Consider the following 18152-nt stretch of genomic DNA (forward strand, 5'->3'; position numbering starts at 1 on the left):
ATGCAGTGTTGAGGCTGCAGTGGCTTTAATGATAGTGTTTGGTTGTGGTGATGGAGCTGCTTATCCCACCCTCCAGCTTTGTTAGCTTTTTTTCCTGTTTGTTTGGGTAGTTTTTGGTAGGACTCTTGTCTTTATCTTCCTTCTTTCCAGCCATTTCCTAGCTTCTCTTCGAGCTCCTTTCTCTTTTTGGTTTATATCTAGCCAGTGCCATCCTTGAAATAGTGTTGAGGGTGGGTTTTTTTGTTCCAAAAAAGGGGTTTCTTGCCTTTACATCTCTTCAGCTTTTGTCACATGGTGTAAGATAATAAATACCGTGTCAACTGAATTTTCCAAAGAGGTGTAAACACTCCTGTTAAATTCCAGGAGGTTTAATAATAAATTTGTGCTGTTGCCTACTGAGATTAAACTGGAAATTCATGGACTCAGATTTAGTTACAAAGAGTTAACCAAATAAATAACCAAATATATTACTTTTTTGTTTGTTTGTTTTCCTTTCCCTTTTCCAGGGCCAGTAGCAGGAATTGGTGAGGGGGTGAATCCCATTTCAAAGGATGCTGCTTTCTCTGTCCTTTCCCATTAGTGTCTGTGTGTTACTGAAGAGCTACGGGTTTGTGACTCTGGGAGTCATGAAGTCCTGACCCAGGGCTGTGGGGTTTAACCACCTCCCCTGTAGCTTTGAAGAGTGCTTTCCCCAGGGTACGATGCCTTGGGATGAGCACAGCTCGTATATAGCAGATAAACATCTATCTACCTAACCAGTCTTTTTATTTTTATTTTTATTTTTCCTACAAAAGTACAACCAGCAGGACTGCTCTGAGAGTCACAAAGAAGAAATGCTGTTATCGTAGGTAGTGGATTGGAAGCCCAGAAGCCTGCAAAGTAAACAGGTTGGCGAAATGTCAATGTGAGCTCAAAGTCATACTCCACAGACACCTCAGACAGGATCTTTTACGTTCACGGATGACATTAAGCAGCAGTTGCTAGACCTTGATGTAAAATGGGGAGAGTGCTTTTGGCCGCTGAAGCCTCTGAGGCAGGAGAGTGAGGCTGCTCTCTGAAATACCTTGCTAAGCAGCTGGTGCTGAGTAAGCCTATGTGGGAGCTTGTTGACAACTTCATTCTAAACAACGTTTCTCTGCAGTCTTCAGTTTTCATGTGATGTTACAAATTACTTCTTGGTTTCACTTTGATAAGCAGCCTGTTCTTTTATAGCTGCAAAATATACCCTTTAAAAAAGTTGGAGATCTGTTAGTCACCTGAAAGATCTCAGACTTTCCTGGTAAATACGATGAGTTGTTTGGCTCAAGAGCTGTGGTATGTTGTGCTTGAAAAGAGCTGCAGAGCTTCATTTGTTGTTGTTGTACCCTCTGTGTGATACTGTTTAGGATCACGTACAAAGTCCTTTGCCAAGTGCTTTGGAGTTAAGGATCCTAGTTTTGGTTTCGTTTCAAAACTCAGAAAGTCTGCACTTATTGTAGTAATTAGAAATTCAACTATTTGCTAATGTATGTAGGTGGTTTCCAATTTTCTCTCTTTCTGCAGGTAACACTTAGTATGTTACAGGTTATTGACAGACAAATGACATTTCCAATGGAAAGAGCCCAGTTATAGCTCTCTGTTTAAGGATTGTAAGGTACCAACTGGTTAGGTGATGTGTACAGATGTGAATATATAAATAACACTAGCTAATGGTTCATTAATCACATGCAATAGTGGAAAAAAATAGACCACTTTTGGTGTTGGTGGGAATTCTCAATCCATACCTTGATTGTTGCTTTAATAGTTTGCAATGTTAAAATTGTGTCCTTAATCTGTTTCTATCTAGGCCATGGGAGCGCTTTTGTACTTTTTTTTTCTTTCCCCTGTGATTTAGTGATTTGTGTTTAAATATTTCATGGATAATCTTGCTCCGTTCTGCTTTTGAGAATAAGCTTTGACGGAGAAGTTTGTTTTGCTTCTAGGCTTTGAAGGTGCTTGTCGTGGCCTTTCCCAACTGGAGGCTTGCAGACCAGAAGCAGGCTGGCAGCAGCAGCTTTACAGGGAGACAGCATGCTTTGGCTTGGAGTTAGGAAATCCAATGAACAGGGAGTTGGGACAGAAACCCAGGAATTGGTAGAGACTTACATTGTAGGACAGCAGATCACAACTAGCAATTATAACTGTAACTTCTTCCACCACTCCTTTACCATTTCAAAGCATAAGGAAGCACCTTTACAAGTTTTTGGAGCTGCTGTCTTAACGTACATGACTGATTGTTCATCAAGTGGCTTAATTTCTGTGGCACAGTCAGGTGAGGGGCACAGCTGAGTGCGGGACAAGGCAGGCCTGGCTGTTTGTAAGGGTAACTGGCTATTTCATGAATTCCTGGTGACAGGATGCTGGGAACTGGTGGGTTAAAACTCGATTTAGTTGCGTCGGTGTGTTGCACGACAGCTCAAGACAATTGTGTTTTGTGTTCTGGCATTTCAGCACCGTCTGCTGAGAAATGTGATCGTGGAGCACTTGACAAGAGACTTGAACTGTCCCCAGTAGATTGTGACTTCTAAAACAGAAGAATTGGTTAGAAAATGGGTTTGGGAAACTCTTGGTGCTGCCTTTATAATCTGCCCTGTGTGCTACATCCAGTGCAACTGCTGCTGAATGTTACTTGTCACAGGCTTTATCTGAGACTGCTGTTTTGTGTTTTTGTTTTTGTTTTTTTTTTTTGCCAGGCTTCTGATGTAAACCTTGCCTGGTTTCCTGGTAGAGAAAGAAAAACAGTATTTCAGAGTATTGAAAGTTATGGGCAAACATTCTGCAGACATTTTATATGGTGGTGTTTTATGTTCCTTTTTCATCTAATATCGACATTGACCTATACATCCACTTCTAAAATGTGAAAGAGTGAAAAATAAAATGTGAAGGAAGGCAAGGTAGCCAAATTCTAATATACTTCTCTCTTTTGCCTTTATAGAAATATATTAACTTTGAAGTGGAACTAAACAATGGAACCAGACATCATTCGAATGTATTCCTCATCCCCTCCGCCACTAGACAATGGAGCTGATGACGACGATGAAGATGAATTTGGGGAATTTGGAGGCTTTTCTGGTGTAAGCACTGCTGGTGTAGCTTTTGCAGATTTTGATACTCCAGACTACGGTCATCCAAAGGAGGAGTTTATACCCACAAATCATTTTATCCCCCTTCATGATTACTCTGACAATGTAGCTAGCATTGCAACTTTCACATCTGTTAAAAATGTTAAAGACTGCATTGCAGAGCTTCCTACTCCTACTAAGGAACTTTCTGATATGTCAGCTACTAGTACCAGCAAAGAAAAATCTAAGTTTAGAACTTCAGGTCCCGCTTTTGATGTAAGTTTAGAAGATGTAAACAAAAGAGGGGAGCAAAGAGAGAGCGCTGGGAAATCAGAGAGTTTTTCTTCTGATGTCGTTAGAACTGATACAGCAGATGAAAGCCAGGATGAGCAAATAGATGCTTGTAATGGTGAGAAACTTCCATGTCTAGAGATTCTAACAAACGGATTTGCAGCATCGGACCCTGTAAATCCTCAGGGAACAGAAGATCTAGACGGCATCAGTGACACAAAGGGACTAAAAACTGTTAGCACCCATAGTACTGAGCTAAGTTTGAACTCGATGCCTAGCTCGGGTGAAGGCTTTGCAGATTTTGCTACGTTTTCAAACAAAAAACCAATCCATTTAGAGGGAACAGGGCCTACAATATGCAGTGTTCTTAATGAAAGAGACTCTCTGAGCATTCAGGAAAACAACAGAATAAACAGAGTAACTCATACTGCAGAAGAGACTTGCGTTGCAGAAGCTAGCTGTGAACAGGGTTCCTCAGCACTGGAAGATAATGAATTCACAATTTTTAGTACGTCTCAAACAACTGGAAGTTCAATATGCACTACTGAAAACGGAGAAAACAATGGGAGAAGAAAACAACACGACACAGAGAATGGCAGAGGTTTTTCTCAGCCCGATGACTTTTCAGGATCAGAGGACATCAAAGCTGATGAGATCCAAAGCCTAAGCAGTGATCTTGCAGGAGAAGACGTGGGTGATCCTGAAGATGTTAAGAATGGTGGAAGTGGTACTGAAGTTGTAGCTTGCCGTGACGCACATGACGACGACTTTGGTGACTTTGGTTCAGTCAGCAGTGCATCTCCCACTTTCCTTAATGCTCAAGAATCAGTAAATGCTCCGGCTTTAGAAGGAACTTCTGAGCAGCCTGCACATATTAGCAAACCTAATGATGCATTTGGTGAATTCAGGGACACAAGTACTGTTTCTCAGCTGCCAGCAACGTTGGATCAAGCTGAACGAAATCAGACTGCTGACACTTTAGAATGTAACGCTACCAGTAACATTTCTGGTGTAGACTCCCAGCATACTGTTGAGGTAGAAAATGGTGATGATAGTGAGTTTGGAGACTTTGATTCAGTGCCAAAACCTCAAGATGAGAGTGTTGCTTTTCAGGATTCCGATGACTTTGCGGACTTCAGTTCAGCAGGTTGTAACCAGGCTACTGATTGGAATGCTTTTGAAGATGAACAAAAAGACAGCTGTTCTTGGGCTGCCTTTGGAGAGGAGCAGGCTGGTGAATCTCATCACAGAAAAGAGACGTGGCAGTCACATAGGACAGATGCATCGGCGAGGATTGATGGCCCAGTATTACACAAGACTGACAGTTTTGCTTTAGCATCTTTCCAAGGACCTACCAGTAAGCAATCTCAAGAGCCAGCACCTTCAGCTCAGGTAAAGGTGTTCTTGATTTTGCTTGCTCAGTATTGTTCTGCTCTTGTGCATGCAGCTCTTCCTGGTTCCTGCTTCTGCATACGACAGATGTTTGGACAGTCCTTGTTTGACTTGTGGGAGAGATTTAATTTGGTGGGTGAGAAAGGCTGGTATGAGATACTATGCTGTATTTGCATCTTTTCTCTTTGGCGCTGTTATTTCCTGCAGAAAAATGAGCAGGGTATGTGGGAATTTGTATGCATTTGTTCTGAAAATTATATGTGGCACTTTACATAAACTGATCAAAGGAATGAGCCATCATAAGCATTTCAGAGCCTGTGATGGTTCTTCCTTTGCTTCATAGTTTACAGCCTTTTCGGGGGCACTCTGATGTTGCCTTTTCATTAAATAGGCATGAGGTAGGTGACTGGAAGCTGGAGCTACTGGTTCCCCAATTTTTTCTGCACCATTCTCCACCGTGTTATCAAAAATCTGATTACAAATGGTGACTCAGTTTGTAAATAGCTGCACTCATTCACTTAGAGTGCGATCAGGAGATGTCTGACATTGCAAGCAGGCACTGCTGCAGTTTGTTTCGAAACTGTCACTGACCTTATCATAAAATATGGCCTCTGGAGCTCCGTCCCTCCTATCCTAACTCCTGGTTAGTTCAAAATAAGTCTCTGTTAAACATCACTTATCGCAAGCTCCACGTTATAGCTGCATCGCAAATACTGGACTGATGATTTCTTGCTGCTGCTGCTGTCTCTAAATGGGAGCTTTCTGGAGGGTAAAGTAGACAAGATCATTTCTCACTCCCTCGGTTTTCTGCCTTCGTTGCTAAGTATGTATTAATTCCTAAATAATTCCTTCCTAGGCCTTTTTGCTAGTCATCTGTGAGATCTGTGGCTGTTCGTACATAGATACATTTTTTTAATAAGTATTCAATACTACTCAGAGCAATTTGGCTTTAAAATTCCCTTCAGTGCTGCTTTTCAATCATGTCATCCTGTGTGACTCGGTTAGAGCATGCTAAGGGCGTTAGTGGTGATATGTATCTAAAAGCTTTGGCTTTTCTCTTCCAAGAAAAGGAAATGAGGTAAGCCCTTTCTTCCAGGACCTGGTGCAGGCTCGGTGACAGCCATACCTCTTTCCGTTTCCTACCAGTGGCAGATGAAATGGGTTTCCAGAAGAAAGTTGTGCCAGTCAGAGCTTCGCAAGCACCAGCCAGTAGGAGGGAGCTTTTGAGGCTTAGCATTGACTTCTGGTCACATTAAAAGGCGTGAGCCTCAGCTCCTGATGCTTCCTGCATCCTGTTATGTTCAGCGACTAACACCCCAAATTTCAAATGGACTTTGAGAGACCAAAAAAGGATCTCAAGTGAACCTGCAGATGGATTTCTCTGCCTGTGCAAAACCTTACTCAGTTGCTGGGGGTTATCTCACTGTGCGGGTCCGTTTCTCAAGACGAAAGCACAAATCTCTTGTTACCTGTTCTATTGTCAATCCACCTGTGAAATCAGAGAGTACCTAGGTCATTAGTGCAATTAATCTAAATAGTTTCAGTTTCCCCTCGGAAGAGGCTGTCCAGAATCTGACAAAGAAATAGGGTGGGGAGATGATTCTAGTTAAATCATCCAGTTTTCCATTAAATCATGCTTTTTAGGGTGGTCAGAAAGTGCCAAATGTTTATTTTTGCTTTGAAATTTCATCAAAAAATATGGAAAATTCTACTGAAAACAATTTCTGAATGTTGATGTTTATAAAAGCAGAATTTTCAGAGGTTTGGTAACATTTTCTCCCCCTCCCCAAGCCTGTGTTAGGCAAAGATGAGCTCAGTTACGGTGGAAGTTCCCTGGTGTTCTGTGGGAAGGTCGTGCAGTAGATTGCTTGTATTGTAAGCCAAGTTGTAAAACCTAAAGATTTTTTTTTTTCATTCCTTCTCTTTAAACTACAGTCAGCTGTGACTGCAGACAGAGTGATTTTCTGCCTTTCCTGCCAGTGAGGAAGCACAACCCCGAGCTTGTTGTTCTGCACCAACAAGCTGCAGAGGAAGTTGAGCTGGCAAAGGTCTGTTTTGCAACAGTTCCTCAGCCTTGCAGTAAATGGTAGTTGCTACATTTTTTTTTTCAATTAACTCTTAAAAGCAACAGTTACACAGCCTGAAAACAAACTTTGTGTTCTGCAGGAATTCTTTAAGTGTTCAAAAGACTTCTCCAAACCCGTATTTCTATCTAACATCTTTCTATATTTAAAAATGGTTTGTTTTAATCTTAAATAGTAACTCTGGTTTGAATCCAGGGAGCCACAGTTTAGTATTTGCAACTAGAAATGCCGTCTTGTATGTTCTAGACATTGAGATTAGTCAGGTCATCACCAGCCTGCAAACAGCTCCAGTACTCGGAGTGCAGGATATTCGAGAAATGGAACAGATTTTCATCACTTTCCTTACTTTCAATTAAGAGATGCCATGGAGGTCAAGCCACAAAATGCAGCATGTTCAAGTATGTGCTGAGAGAGAGCGCTGCTGCATGTGCTAGACACCTGAGATAGACGTGGTAACTGAAACTTTGGTGTGGGCTAGAGGTGAACTGGGATCACTTACAAGATACAGCGTACACTTAATCTGCAGCGTTGAGGCTACAAGAGTCACCGTGGTGTGGTAGTACAATAATTTTGGATGGTGTGTAAACAGAATGACCCCGACATAATTCTTTACAAAAGCAGAAAACTGAGAAAGGATACCTAGCCAGCAGCATTGCTGTTTCAATGAGGAAATGATGTGTACAACAACTTTCATCTTTCCAGAATGTGGCACGACAGGAAAGTTATTTACCGGTAGTTCAAGTTCCCTCGCCACCAGTCTCTGCATATTTTCCTTTCTGTTTACCTGTTGCTGTTTTTCTGGATGTGAAGGAGACAGCAAAATGTTGTGTTTTCTGAATGTGGTCTTGAAAATGTATGTGTCAGGCAAGCTGCTTGAAAACCTGTTTGGTTTAATGTTTATTAAAATTAGACCTTGCTTGAATTCAAGCAATTAATCAATTTTACAAAATACAGAATATAGAAGATGAAGGTAAAGGGAAGAAGGTCATAAAACCAACCTCATGTAGCAGCAAAAAGATCATTTTGTCTTTTCTCCTTTGCCTTTGGTCTTAGGTGCTCAGACTCCTGCACGTGATCTGAAATGTGGGATTTGTAACAGAAACCTCTCGCTGACCTCTTCTCTTCAGTAGCAGTAGGCAGAGGGGGGAAAAAGGGAATGGTATTCAGTTTTCAGTTAAAATTACTGAAAGAATATGTAATCCATTAGAAAGAGCGTGTTCTTCAGCCTTTGAAGCTGGAAGATATACAAGCTATTGTTTGAACCCATTTCAGGACTACTGTGTACCTTAATCATGTAATGTTTTTCTTTAGCTGAAAATGTGGAGTAGTTTGTTTCGGTATAACTGCAGGCTTGCGTTTGATATAGCCGTGCCTTTGTGTTCAACAAAACTGATTTAGGATGTAGTATGGGGTGAATTGCTTCATCTAACAAGTTCTGAGCAAACCTGCGCCGTACCTTGCGCATTAATCCCCTTTATGTGACCACACAACACGTGTTTGTAAGGAGCATAAAGCTCACAGTGCAGCTGTTTCCATGAGATAGTGCTGAACATTAGTCAGCTGAGGGGGTTACTCTGCAGCATTGTGTGTTAACAATATGGAGAGGATTTAGCAGAGCACAAGAGCAGTTTTTACTTGCAGTAGGCACGGAGGTGGGTGGTACGGCCGTGTGTAGCTGTGTGCAAGGAGCACAAGCGTCTCTAGAGGAGGAGGAGATGAGCAGTGGTTTGGTTGGAAGGCCAAGACTCTTCCTTAGTTTAGCTGAGACTTAACAAATCTGGGAGCGGGAGCAAGGGAAATATAAATAACCCTTAAGCAGTTTTTCAGATCCTCCGCTTATCAGAGAGCCTGCGTGCCGAAGCTCGACCTCTTCAGATTAATCAGAGTGGGTGATGTACAGCTCCTGAGCCGCAAGTGTGCGTCAAGACAAAGAAAACCCTGCATCACTGTCATGTTGAGAGCACTTCTTGGGCAATGAATGAATAGTCATCCTCTTGGAAGAAAGTAGCTACGGCCATAAAGACTTCAGGCTCCCTGTTCACTGAGATAAATCAGGGTAGTGTTGGCTAAATTAAGTTCAGACAGTTGGCTAACAACTTGCAGTATAAACTTATCTGTCTGGAAAGGCTTTTTTATGTTCATAGCATAGTTTTTTAAGGATGTTCAGCTGAATAACAGACCAAAACAGGCCATTAAAAGTAGCCTGTAATTGCTGTAATTCAGAACAGGCTGGCTGAGGGGATCTTACAACAGAAAATAGCTTGGGAGGAAGAATTGGTGTATGATTTCTGTTCATATGCCTCAATCTCTTAAAAATTATTTTCCGTCTTGTACATTTAAGTTTTGTCTACCGTGCTTCCTCTCAGAGCCGGGCTGAAAAATCAGTACACCACCACTAGACAATAACAGCACCACTGAAATGGGAAGTAAGTTTAATAGTTACCTCCCTAAACCACATAAAACTTGATTTTACCTGCATGGAAGACACAAGATTTGATCCTCTCCAGCTGAGAGAGAATAAATGGATGAGCCTTCCAGCCGAAGAAGGGAGATGGCTTCACGTTTCTACACTTAACTTGCCTGTGGTTTATAACTCTTCTTGCATCAAGCAATAAAAGACACCACTTGATTGCATAACTAAATAGCATCTTCTTGCTGCCTTGTAAGTCTTGGTTCAGGCCCATTGTTTCCATTATAAAATATCCGCAGAAATAAATGCGGATAAATAAGAATGAAACAGTTTCCTTTTTTTTTTTTTTTCTCCTCAAGCTCTAAGAAATTTATGGCACCACGTTAAATTAAACTGCTCTTTAAGAGGAGAATGGGGAGAAGAAACACGCTGGGATCGTGAGAAGTGCAGCTGGTGTTCTGGGCGAGCTTTGCTTCTCCTCTTGGCTCGACTGTTGTGCCTGCAGCACTTCTCCCATTGCTCGGCGAAGGTGCTCTGCTAAGCACAGCCTGCACATTGGAGAAATAAACGTTGCCATGTGGAAGGCAGAGTGATTCTTAATTTAAGCAGTTGCAGCCCATAAACTTTTCCAAATTAAAGAACTGCCCCTATTTAACTGGGAACGTAGTGGTTTGCTTGTTCATGTGCTTAGTTAACTGTTCACGTTTGTTTCTTAGTGCTTGAGCCCAGAAGACCTCGAGACCCTCTGAAGTTGATGGCTTTGGATCCCTTGGTGATTTGTAGCTGTTAATGTGGTGGAGCTAAAAAATGGATTTTAACTGCGTGGTCCTGTAGGTTAGCTCTTAAAAAGGTGATGAAGTTACAGAAGTATCCAGTGAGTTAGTTACACAGAGGCAAACGTGTTGATGAAAATATTGTTTGGGTGTTAGAAAACACAGCAAAGGGAGTTTCTCAATGAATGCATAATATTGAAATGGTCATAAACTCTTGTAAGAGGCCCTCTCAGAACAGTGGGCGTGTAATATCAGATAAGATCTCTCTGGTTAATCAGTTTCTTTTCTTGGCTTCTGGCCCCTGATCTTTGATCTGCCTTTTTGAGAGCCTTCACTCAACTTCTGCATTCTGGAGGCTGGTCATGCCTCTATCACTTTAGTCCATCTGTAAATTATACATTTAGCATCTTAGTTCCTTCAAATGCTCGTTTCTGCCTCCTTTCTTATGTTCTTCTGCCAGATAAGTGTGGAATATCTAGTTCTTACTAATGTAGTGCATCTTTTACGCAGTTTTTATTTATTCTCAGGTCTCCTGGTTGTGTGTTCAGTAGACCCAAACAGCCCAGAGCCTGAGAGTTGCTTCCTCTCTATCCTCTCTTCCCCTGTAGCCAGAAAAGGGGGCTGCAGGGATGTTCCACTTCTCACTCTCCCCCTTCAGGGGACAGCAAGCTGCCCTGGACTGTGAGCAAGAACCAGGTGGGATAAATGAGGGGTTGCGCTGAGAAATGGGGCTGCCCCCTCCAGTGGAAAGAGGGGAGCTCTTCCAAGAGCTGCTCCACTCTGTAGCTGGATGGATGAGCTGTCCTGTGCTGATGTGTGACTGGGACCACAGAGAGAAGCAAGATGTCTTTTTTTATATTTTTTTATATTTTTTTTAACCCCCTGCACACAGAGTTCCCTGAAACTTCACCCAGGGAAGCGTTACAGTAGTTCAGTGGTGAAAGCTTCAATTCACATCAGCCATTTCTGCAGTGTAGCCCAAATATATTGTCTTTATGGCAAGCTTCAGCACCTCTTTTTCGCAGCTTTGAAGAGCAACAGTGACCTGGCACTGCTGAGCTCATGTGCAGACAGCTGGGGTGGATTTAGTGTGGCCAGTAGAGTCCAGCATAGTGCTGTTGAAGCAATGCAGTGATTCTGTAGTCTTGTGGTAAAGAATAAGAGGAAAGACAAATTTTATAAACCGAGAACTTTGGCCTTTCAGCTCGGAGGGCTGATCTTGTCCCCCTGTTCATACAGCCCAGGAGATAAATTCTAATCCTGTGGCTGTAATTCTCCTTGGGAAGTCTGTTGTGTCTGTGATACCTTGATTGCCTCACGTGATGGTTACCAAATCTCTTAACATATTTATCAAGAACTTTTGAGTGGTCACAGAAACTACAGGATTTTGAATTTGTCTCTGTTTGGAAAATCACAGTGAAGTGCAAGAATGGCAACTCTGGCCTTCATTCACATCCCCAGTAAGTGCCTGTGAGCATTACTCTTGTCAAACTGCAGTGCAGAACACCCAGCTATCAAATATTTCAGTGCCTCAAAGTGGAAGAAAGTTCTTGTGGTTCTTCTTGTGCTTTTTCTTTTTTCTTTTTTTTTTTTTTTTTTTTTTTTAAGAGTACAGTTATATAAACCGAGGAAGAGTGCTCTTTCCACAGTGGATAAGGCGTATTTTAGGAGTTATTGGGTGAGCTGTGGGTATTGGAAGTTAGACGTAACCCCAAAGTACATCGAATTCTTACAGGATTTTTCTTCCTGAAGGACTTGCTGTGTGACAGAAGCAGCATTTTCGTAGCCAGTTTTGTACAAACAATAGGCTGATGTTTGTGGAAGTTGGACTTGTAATTAATTTCAAAATCTTGGTAATCCCCTTTGTACCTGGGAGCTGTGAGCACCGTATTTCATTGCCAGTTAGAAGAAAACTTCTTCTGCTTCCTTTAGGGCCTTTGGCACTGCCTGAGAGCTGTGTGTGTGCACGTTCCTCCCCGTGTCCATTTGCACACGTAGAATTAATTATTCTGCTTTGCTATGGAAACTGTTCTTCTCTCCTATATATAAGTAAGGGCTAAGCACTTCTGGAGATGTAGAGAAGATGAAAGGAAGTGCAAAGACTGCTATAATTAAACCGTTCCGAAATTTTGGCACAATTCTTAGCTCAAATTTGAAATTGGGTGCTGAGGTGCTGCGTGGCTCATAGAGCCTCTCAATTCTTTCATTACCTAAGCGTATTCTTAGTCACTAGTATATTCTCAAATGTTCCTCCTTTTCAAGAAAGCTGATGCCTTGCTATTGTCATGATACAATGCCTTTCTTCTGCCTCTTCCCTGTCACGGGAAGATGTATTTTGTGCTGTATTAAAGCAAAGAGCTAAGATTCACCCGTTCACGTACCATAATAGCAGCTGACGCATTGTAGACAGAATTAATTTTTAAAACTTGGAAGCATTAGGGCAGAATCCAGAATGCTGCTTAGTTTTACTTCCTAAAAATATCAATTAGTGCCTTAGTTTTAATCAAGGAGCACAAAGCAGTCCACAGGTATCATGGCAGGTAATGCACCTCGTACGGTCTGGCCAAAGGGGTTGGCCATTAAGGGATGATTAAACTTAAGAGGAAAATGACACGCTATGAAACGTGACTCATTACAGTCAGAGCATACCAGTAAGGTAATGAAGGGGGCAGGGAGGGGGAGGGAAATGAATCAGGTATGCTGTGAAATTCAGGCAATATATTAATAATGGCATTTGGACATAACGCCTTGCAAATGCCATATAACTGAACCCGGTGGCTGTCCCTGTGTGCCAGGCTTTCTTTTTTTTTTTTATTTTTCAGGTAGGAGAACTGATGAGCTGATGCTGTAAGCAAGTAACTTCCCTGCTTTCTGCAGTTAGTAGCTGAACAGGGCGAGCAGGCTCCTTGCTCCTCACCTAGGCTCCAGCACAAAGGATCACGATATCCCGATCATTTGGCCTTTGCCTCTGTGTTATGTTTGCTGCTGTACGTGGTTGGTGGCTTGCCTAATTGAGACGGGAGATGAGGCAAACGTTCAAATTATTCTAATGAGAAATGGTGTAGCTGGTTACTGTGGAACAGATATTTCGTGTGCCTAAACGTGTGGCCCAGCAGTATCGGTTGGTCTGGTTAAATACATAACCTCCTCCCACAAGCCTCGCTTCTCTGAACCTTAAATCATTTCAGCTGGAACACAAAACCTCAGCCTGAGGTTTGCATTTGTACATTTAGTGCTGCTGCTGAAATATGCTGCATCTCCACAGGAGGGCTCTGCCGGCACAGCTATGCTAGCCCATGCTGCAGGATGCTCACGGGATTTTCACCTACTCAGTTTCTCTTCGTTTTCCACTGTAGAAAAGCAGGTATTGGAGCTGCTGGGTGCTGCCCAGTGTGCAGGGCAGCAGATTATCAGGAAAGTGCCCGTTGAGGAAGTCCAAACTAGAGAGAGAAATCGCCTTTTGTGCCAAGCTCGCATCCGAGCAAGAAGAGAGGTTAAGGTCCTTCTGTTAATTCTCTTCTTAAATGTACTTTTTTAGATTCAGTCTTAAGAGCATACCTTGCAATTGGCTCTTTTTAGTAAATAAGACATTGTTGATTACCTGTTTTTAACTGGTTGAACTTGGGTTGAAAAATGTGCTCCATTTGAGTGCTACTTCTGTTGTCTGAGACAGTTCGTAGAGCTGTAGTGAAGCTGAAGTTCTGTGGCTGTATGGAAATGCAGCTGGGAGGAGAGAGAAATTTAAGGGAAGAATGTGAAAAGGAAAAAACATGCTGTGCTTGCCAGAAAAGGTGTGTTTTGTTTTGCTTTTCTGTGCAGGTGGGAAGTAGTATTTTTTATTCTTAATGTAAAATCCAGCTGCCAAAACCCAGAGTGGCATGAATTTGAGCATTCTCCACTGTGGAATTAAAATGTTTGCCCAGCACTAGTATCAATTCATGCTTCTTATAATGCTGAGACCTTATCCTACTGAATTGTGGTGGTCGTGGTGCTGGTGGAGAGGAAAGCAGGAAAAACATTTCCTGTGTTGGGAACAGTTCTGCCTTTCCAGATCCTGATGCTCCCTCTCACCAAAGGGATGCCAAAGTGATGGTGACATCAGGACCTGGTTGTGACCACTTCGGCAAGCAGGAAAAGCTGCCTAGTCTCTCAAAACCCTGGAAGGTAGATCTGGAGCCCTTCCACAAAACTCCAGAGTATTTGTGCTGGATATTTTGTGTACACATCGTGAGTTTATAACATAAGATAGCAGGAAGAAGGTCAGATGAGAGAACCAATGATAAAGCTGTGGTTGTGCAAGCCATGCTGCTATCTAGCAGGCTTCTTACTCAGCTAAAATAAACCTCAGTGGGCTTTTTGGTGTTGTAAGTTATTTGGCTAGGATAGAAACCTTCCCAAGGCTGGCTTTTAAGCCCTGCATGGTCACAGCATCCAGCATCAACTGTCTGAGTTGTGAATGTGAGAGGCAAACTGCTGGGAGGAAAAGCGATTCTTCTTTTGATATTGAACAGCTTCAAATGTGTAGAAGCACATCAATAGGTTTGGGGGCAAGAAATTAAGGCATCAAGTAATTCTATTCCTTTCCTCGAGAATTTATCTCTGTTGTGAACCAACCAAATCTTACAAATACTTTTTGCCAGTGTTTAAATGTGTTATTCTTAGCTCTTCTGTGCTATACCTGACTGTTATACCAAACAGGATTGTTGTTCTACATCTGAGTTACTGATGCTAGTATTCTCTTTTAGGAAGCGTGCAGTCTTTGGACTAAAAATGTTTCTCTGTAGTATTCTCAAAGTCATGATCCCTACGTGAGCCTGTTGCACATCAGGCAGAGTTTTTTTTGAGGCCTTCAACTGTGTACATCTTACAAGTGAAGCTGTCTTCTGAACCAGTGTTCTGTATCAAGGTTGGATCGAAGTGCACCATTAAGTGGAACAAAAACTGTTTTCAGTTTGTACTTCAGATAACAGTCAGTAGCAAAAAGGTGTTCAGTAAAACCCTTAGGATGTGTAGAACTGGGGCCTTTAACATATCTTAAGTAAATACAGCTTAACCCTTCTTGCATATCTTTTATGCTAATGTGTAACAAAGAGTGACTCTAAGAAATGTTAAGAACTTCTGTAAGAACTCAGTTTGCAGAAGGTAAGATCCTTACTCTTTCCCAGTAGCTAACAGCCTTTATTTGGTGCTTATACAAAGTTTTGTGATCCTCTGACAGCTCTGTATCTTGAGGTAAGTGAAGCTTTGTATTAGCTACCTATTGCTTTCCATCTTAATTTTGTAATTTCAGACTCATTTTCTTTAGAACAGTTAGCAAAACTTGATGTAAATATCTTTCTCTTTGATATAGACAACGTTACTAGGTCGTCTGGAACGAATATTTGAAGTCTGTTTTCCTTCCATGCCTGTTCTTGAAATCGAAGAAGAAATAATTTCCTTGAATCATTTGCTGGAAGCAGGTGAAAAGCAGATGACAACTGAGGAGACCGTAGCAAGTACTGGGTAAGAAACCACTAACACAACTAACTTGAAACGAGGTAGAAACGTGTCGTCTTTGGGAAGTTAAAAGGAGTTGTTTGTGTCAAGTATTTCAAAAAGCTACCAAGTAAAAGTTAGCTGTCTAGCCAAATGGTTATTTTCAATGACTACATACACCAGGGGTATTTCACTTAGTCAGCAGCATCTCATCTGCTAAGTGATGTCTGAGTTAGTTAATCAGAATATGGCTTATTAGTTACACTTGCTGGAAATAGCTATATTTATTCGTGTGATGGTGTGAAGTCTAAGCAGCCCTTGTTCTGCCTGCTGTGGACATCATTTTCCTATTAGAAATCTGAAGTATAATTGTTCTGAGAACACTGTGCAATTTTGGTTCCCCTGAGTGTCGTGCTAGGGTGTAAGTTTAATTGGAATGTATAATAGGATGCTTATATTAAAAATTAGAATAAAAGTTCAAAGCTGCTAAGTTGTTATTCCTGCTGATGACTTGATTTATGATGGGTTGTATAGGGAACTGATGGACGTGTGGACGGAGCTGCAGGATATCCACGATGCATATGGACTGCGATACCAGTGGGGTGGCTCCCACAGCAACAAAAAGCTTTTGTGCTCCTTGGGAATCGACACCAGAAATATTGTGAGTCTGTCAATAAAACTCGCTTTCTAAATAATGGAGCTGCTTTGAACATGGAATTAGGTTGAAGTGTTTTTGTATGAATGCTTCTCTCTTAATTGCATAGCTGCACTAAACCTGGTTTTTCATGGCATGCTATCTTATAACTTAATGTTTTTCTAAGCCTTGTTAATATCAAAAGTTACATTATTTTTAACTGTTATGTTTAACGTAGTAGTTATTCTCTGACACAGTCTTACACAAGTTTTATAACATTGATGTTATGAAAGTAGTATCACTGAAACAGTATGACAGAACCTCTTAAGTAAATGTTTTTGTTGTTTTATCAGCTCTTTACAGGCAACAAGAAACAGCCTGTTATAGTACCCATGTATGCAGCAGGACTGGTAAGCTTTGTGTTTGTTTTTTTTTTATTATTATTATTATGGCTCCCACAAAATATAATGAAACACATGAAATGGCATTAAGCACCAAGTATAATGAAATATATCTTTCTAAGTTCAGCTAAGGTTTAGGCATGAATTGATACTGCACAAAAGAATCCTGAAATACACTATCTAGATGTCAGAAATTATGAAGGAACGTCAAAATGAATCAAAACATCAATTCGCAGCAGCAGTGGGAGACCCAGGCTCTAAGGCCAGATGCTTCAAAGGAAGGTTAAGAACAACTAGGTAGCTGTGGTATTCTATAACTTGTGTGTAGGAAATCTTCACAGATCTGTGGAGCCTTTCTCTCAGTGTAGCTATTTCTCTGACAGACTGTTTATTAATTACTTGATTGCATCTCAATATCCCCAGATCAAAAGAGAAGCTTAATCATGCTTTGCACTGTTCCTGGAATGTTAATAAATGACCCGTGTATGCGTATGTTTGGGTCTGTGTGTGGATACACATCTATACATAGAGGACAAAGTTCTGCAGGGATGAAGTCTGTTGTCCCTGAGAACCAAAATTCCTCTAAAAGAAGTTTTTCCCTTTGTCCTTTTGTACCTGCTCCACTCCTTCCATTTGCTCTTCCCTGCCTGCCTCCCCACTCTGCCCCCAAGCTGTTAGGCTGTTCATGCATACAAAAAGTATTTTATAGACAGTACTGTTTTATTGCCCCAAGAGCTAAATAAAAACAGCAAGCATAATTTAGATTTGTATAGACTGTGAAGGAAAGCCAAATAACCTAGTTTACACCTAAGTCAATATGCTGCAATTCCTGCATGGCATTTCAGTCTGTGCAATGTCTATAGTAGTAAAAATATTCAGAAGGTAAGATTTGCCTTTTTTTGCTAGTCTGAGCAGAACAGTCTATATATAGTAATTATATGTAATTTCTGGAATATATTATATTCCCAGAAAAGAGCGTATATGATTATGTACACACACACACACACACACTTTTTAGTATGGTCATTCACAAATAAAAGGCTTACCGTTTTCTTTGGTTTAATATAATTTAATCTGCAGGTTAATTTCATAGAGTGACTTCTGTAGTCAGTTTCTAGAGCAGTTGTTATCTGCTGTATCCAGGTCAGCTCATGCACTTCTTTGGATTTAGGCACGGCATTCTGATAAACAGGGAAATAACACATCTCATAGCAATGCTGTTTCCTTCCTGTAAGGTAGTTGTGACTGTGTTTGTATGTGACATGTGCAATTATTTTTTTTTGCAACAGATTGTTGTTGCTGATTAATTATCTCCTAATTTGTCTGTATGCTTAAGCACACAATAAGCTGGATGGAGATGATGTTACAAGTAAAGTGGCTTGATGCTTTCTGTTGCCACACTGCTTCAAGTGTTTCTCTGCTGTCTGAAAGAATTGGTTTAATTGGTGGTTAAATTCCAAGCTCCCCTAACGTGGTATAGGAACACTTGAGGGACAGCTGATCTTGCTAGCTGACTTCCTGAAATTGTTTTTAAAATACTCTGGTAACAAATCCAAATGGTTTTATTTGGGAATTTTATTTTCTCATACCTCATTGTTCAGGGTTTGTTTGC

General features: G+C 41.3%; 1 protein-coding gene across 3 annotated transcripts in view; it reads left to right on the forward strand.

The window, feature by feature from the left end:
* The window catches only part of AFTPH (aftiphilin), a 47061-nt gene that overhangs the window by 8820 nt on the left and 20089 nt on the right, over nucleotides 1–18152 (forward strand). For all 3 annotated transcript variants that reach the window (XR_011094401.1, XM_068675595.1, XM_068675596.1), the window contains exons 2-5: nucleotides 2954–4763; nucleotides 15381–15532; nucleotides 16040–16166; nucleotides 16493–16549. Coding sequence is in view for 2 of the 3 variants with exons in the window: in XM_068675595.1 (XP_068531696.1) it covers nucleotides 2985–4763; nucleotides 15381–15532; nucleotides 16040–16166; nucleotides 16493–16549 (2115 nt within the window). In the remaining variant the exon portion in view is untranslated. The remainder of the gene's footprint in view (nucleotides 1–2953; nucleotides 4764–15380; nucleotides 15533–16039; nucleotides 16167–16492; nucleotides 16550–18152) is intronic.

This window comes from Anas acuta, chromosome 3 (genome assembly GCF_963932015.1).
Source record: "Anas acuta chromosome 3, bAnaAcu1.1, whole genome shotgun sequence".
NCBI classification, from domain to species: Eukaryota; Metazoa; Chordata; class Aves; order Anseriformes; family Anatidae; genus Anas; species Anas acuta.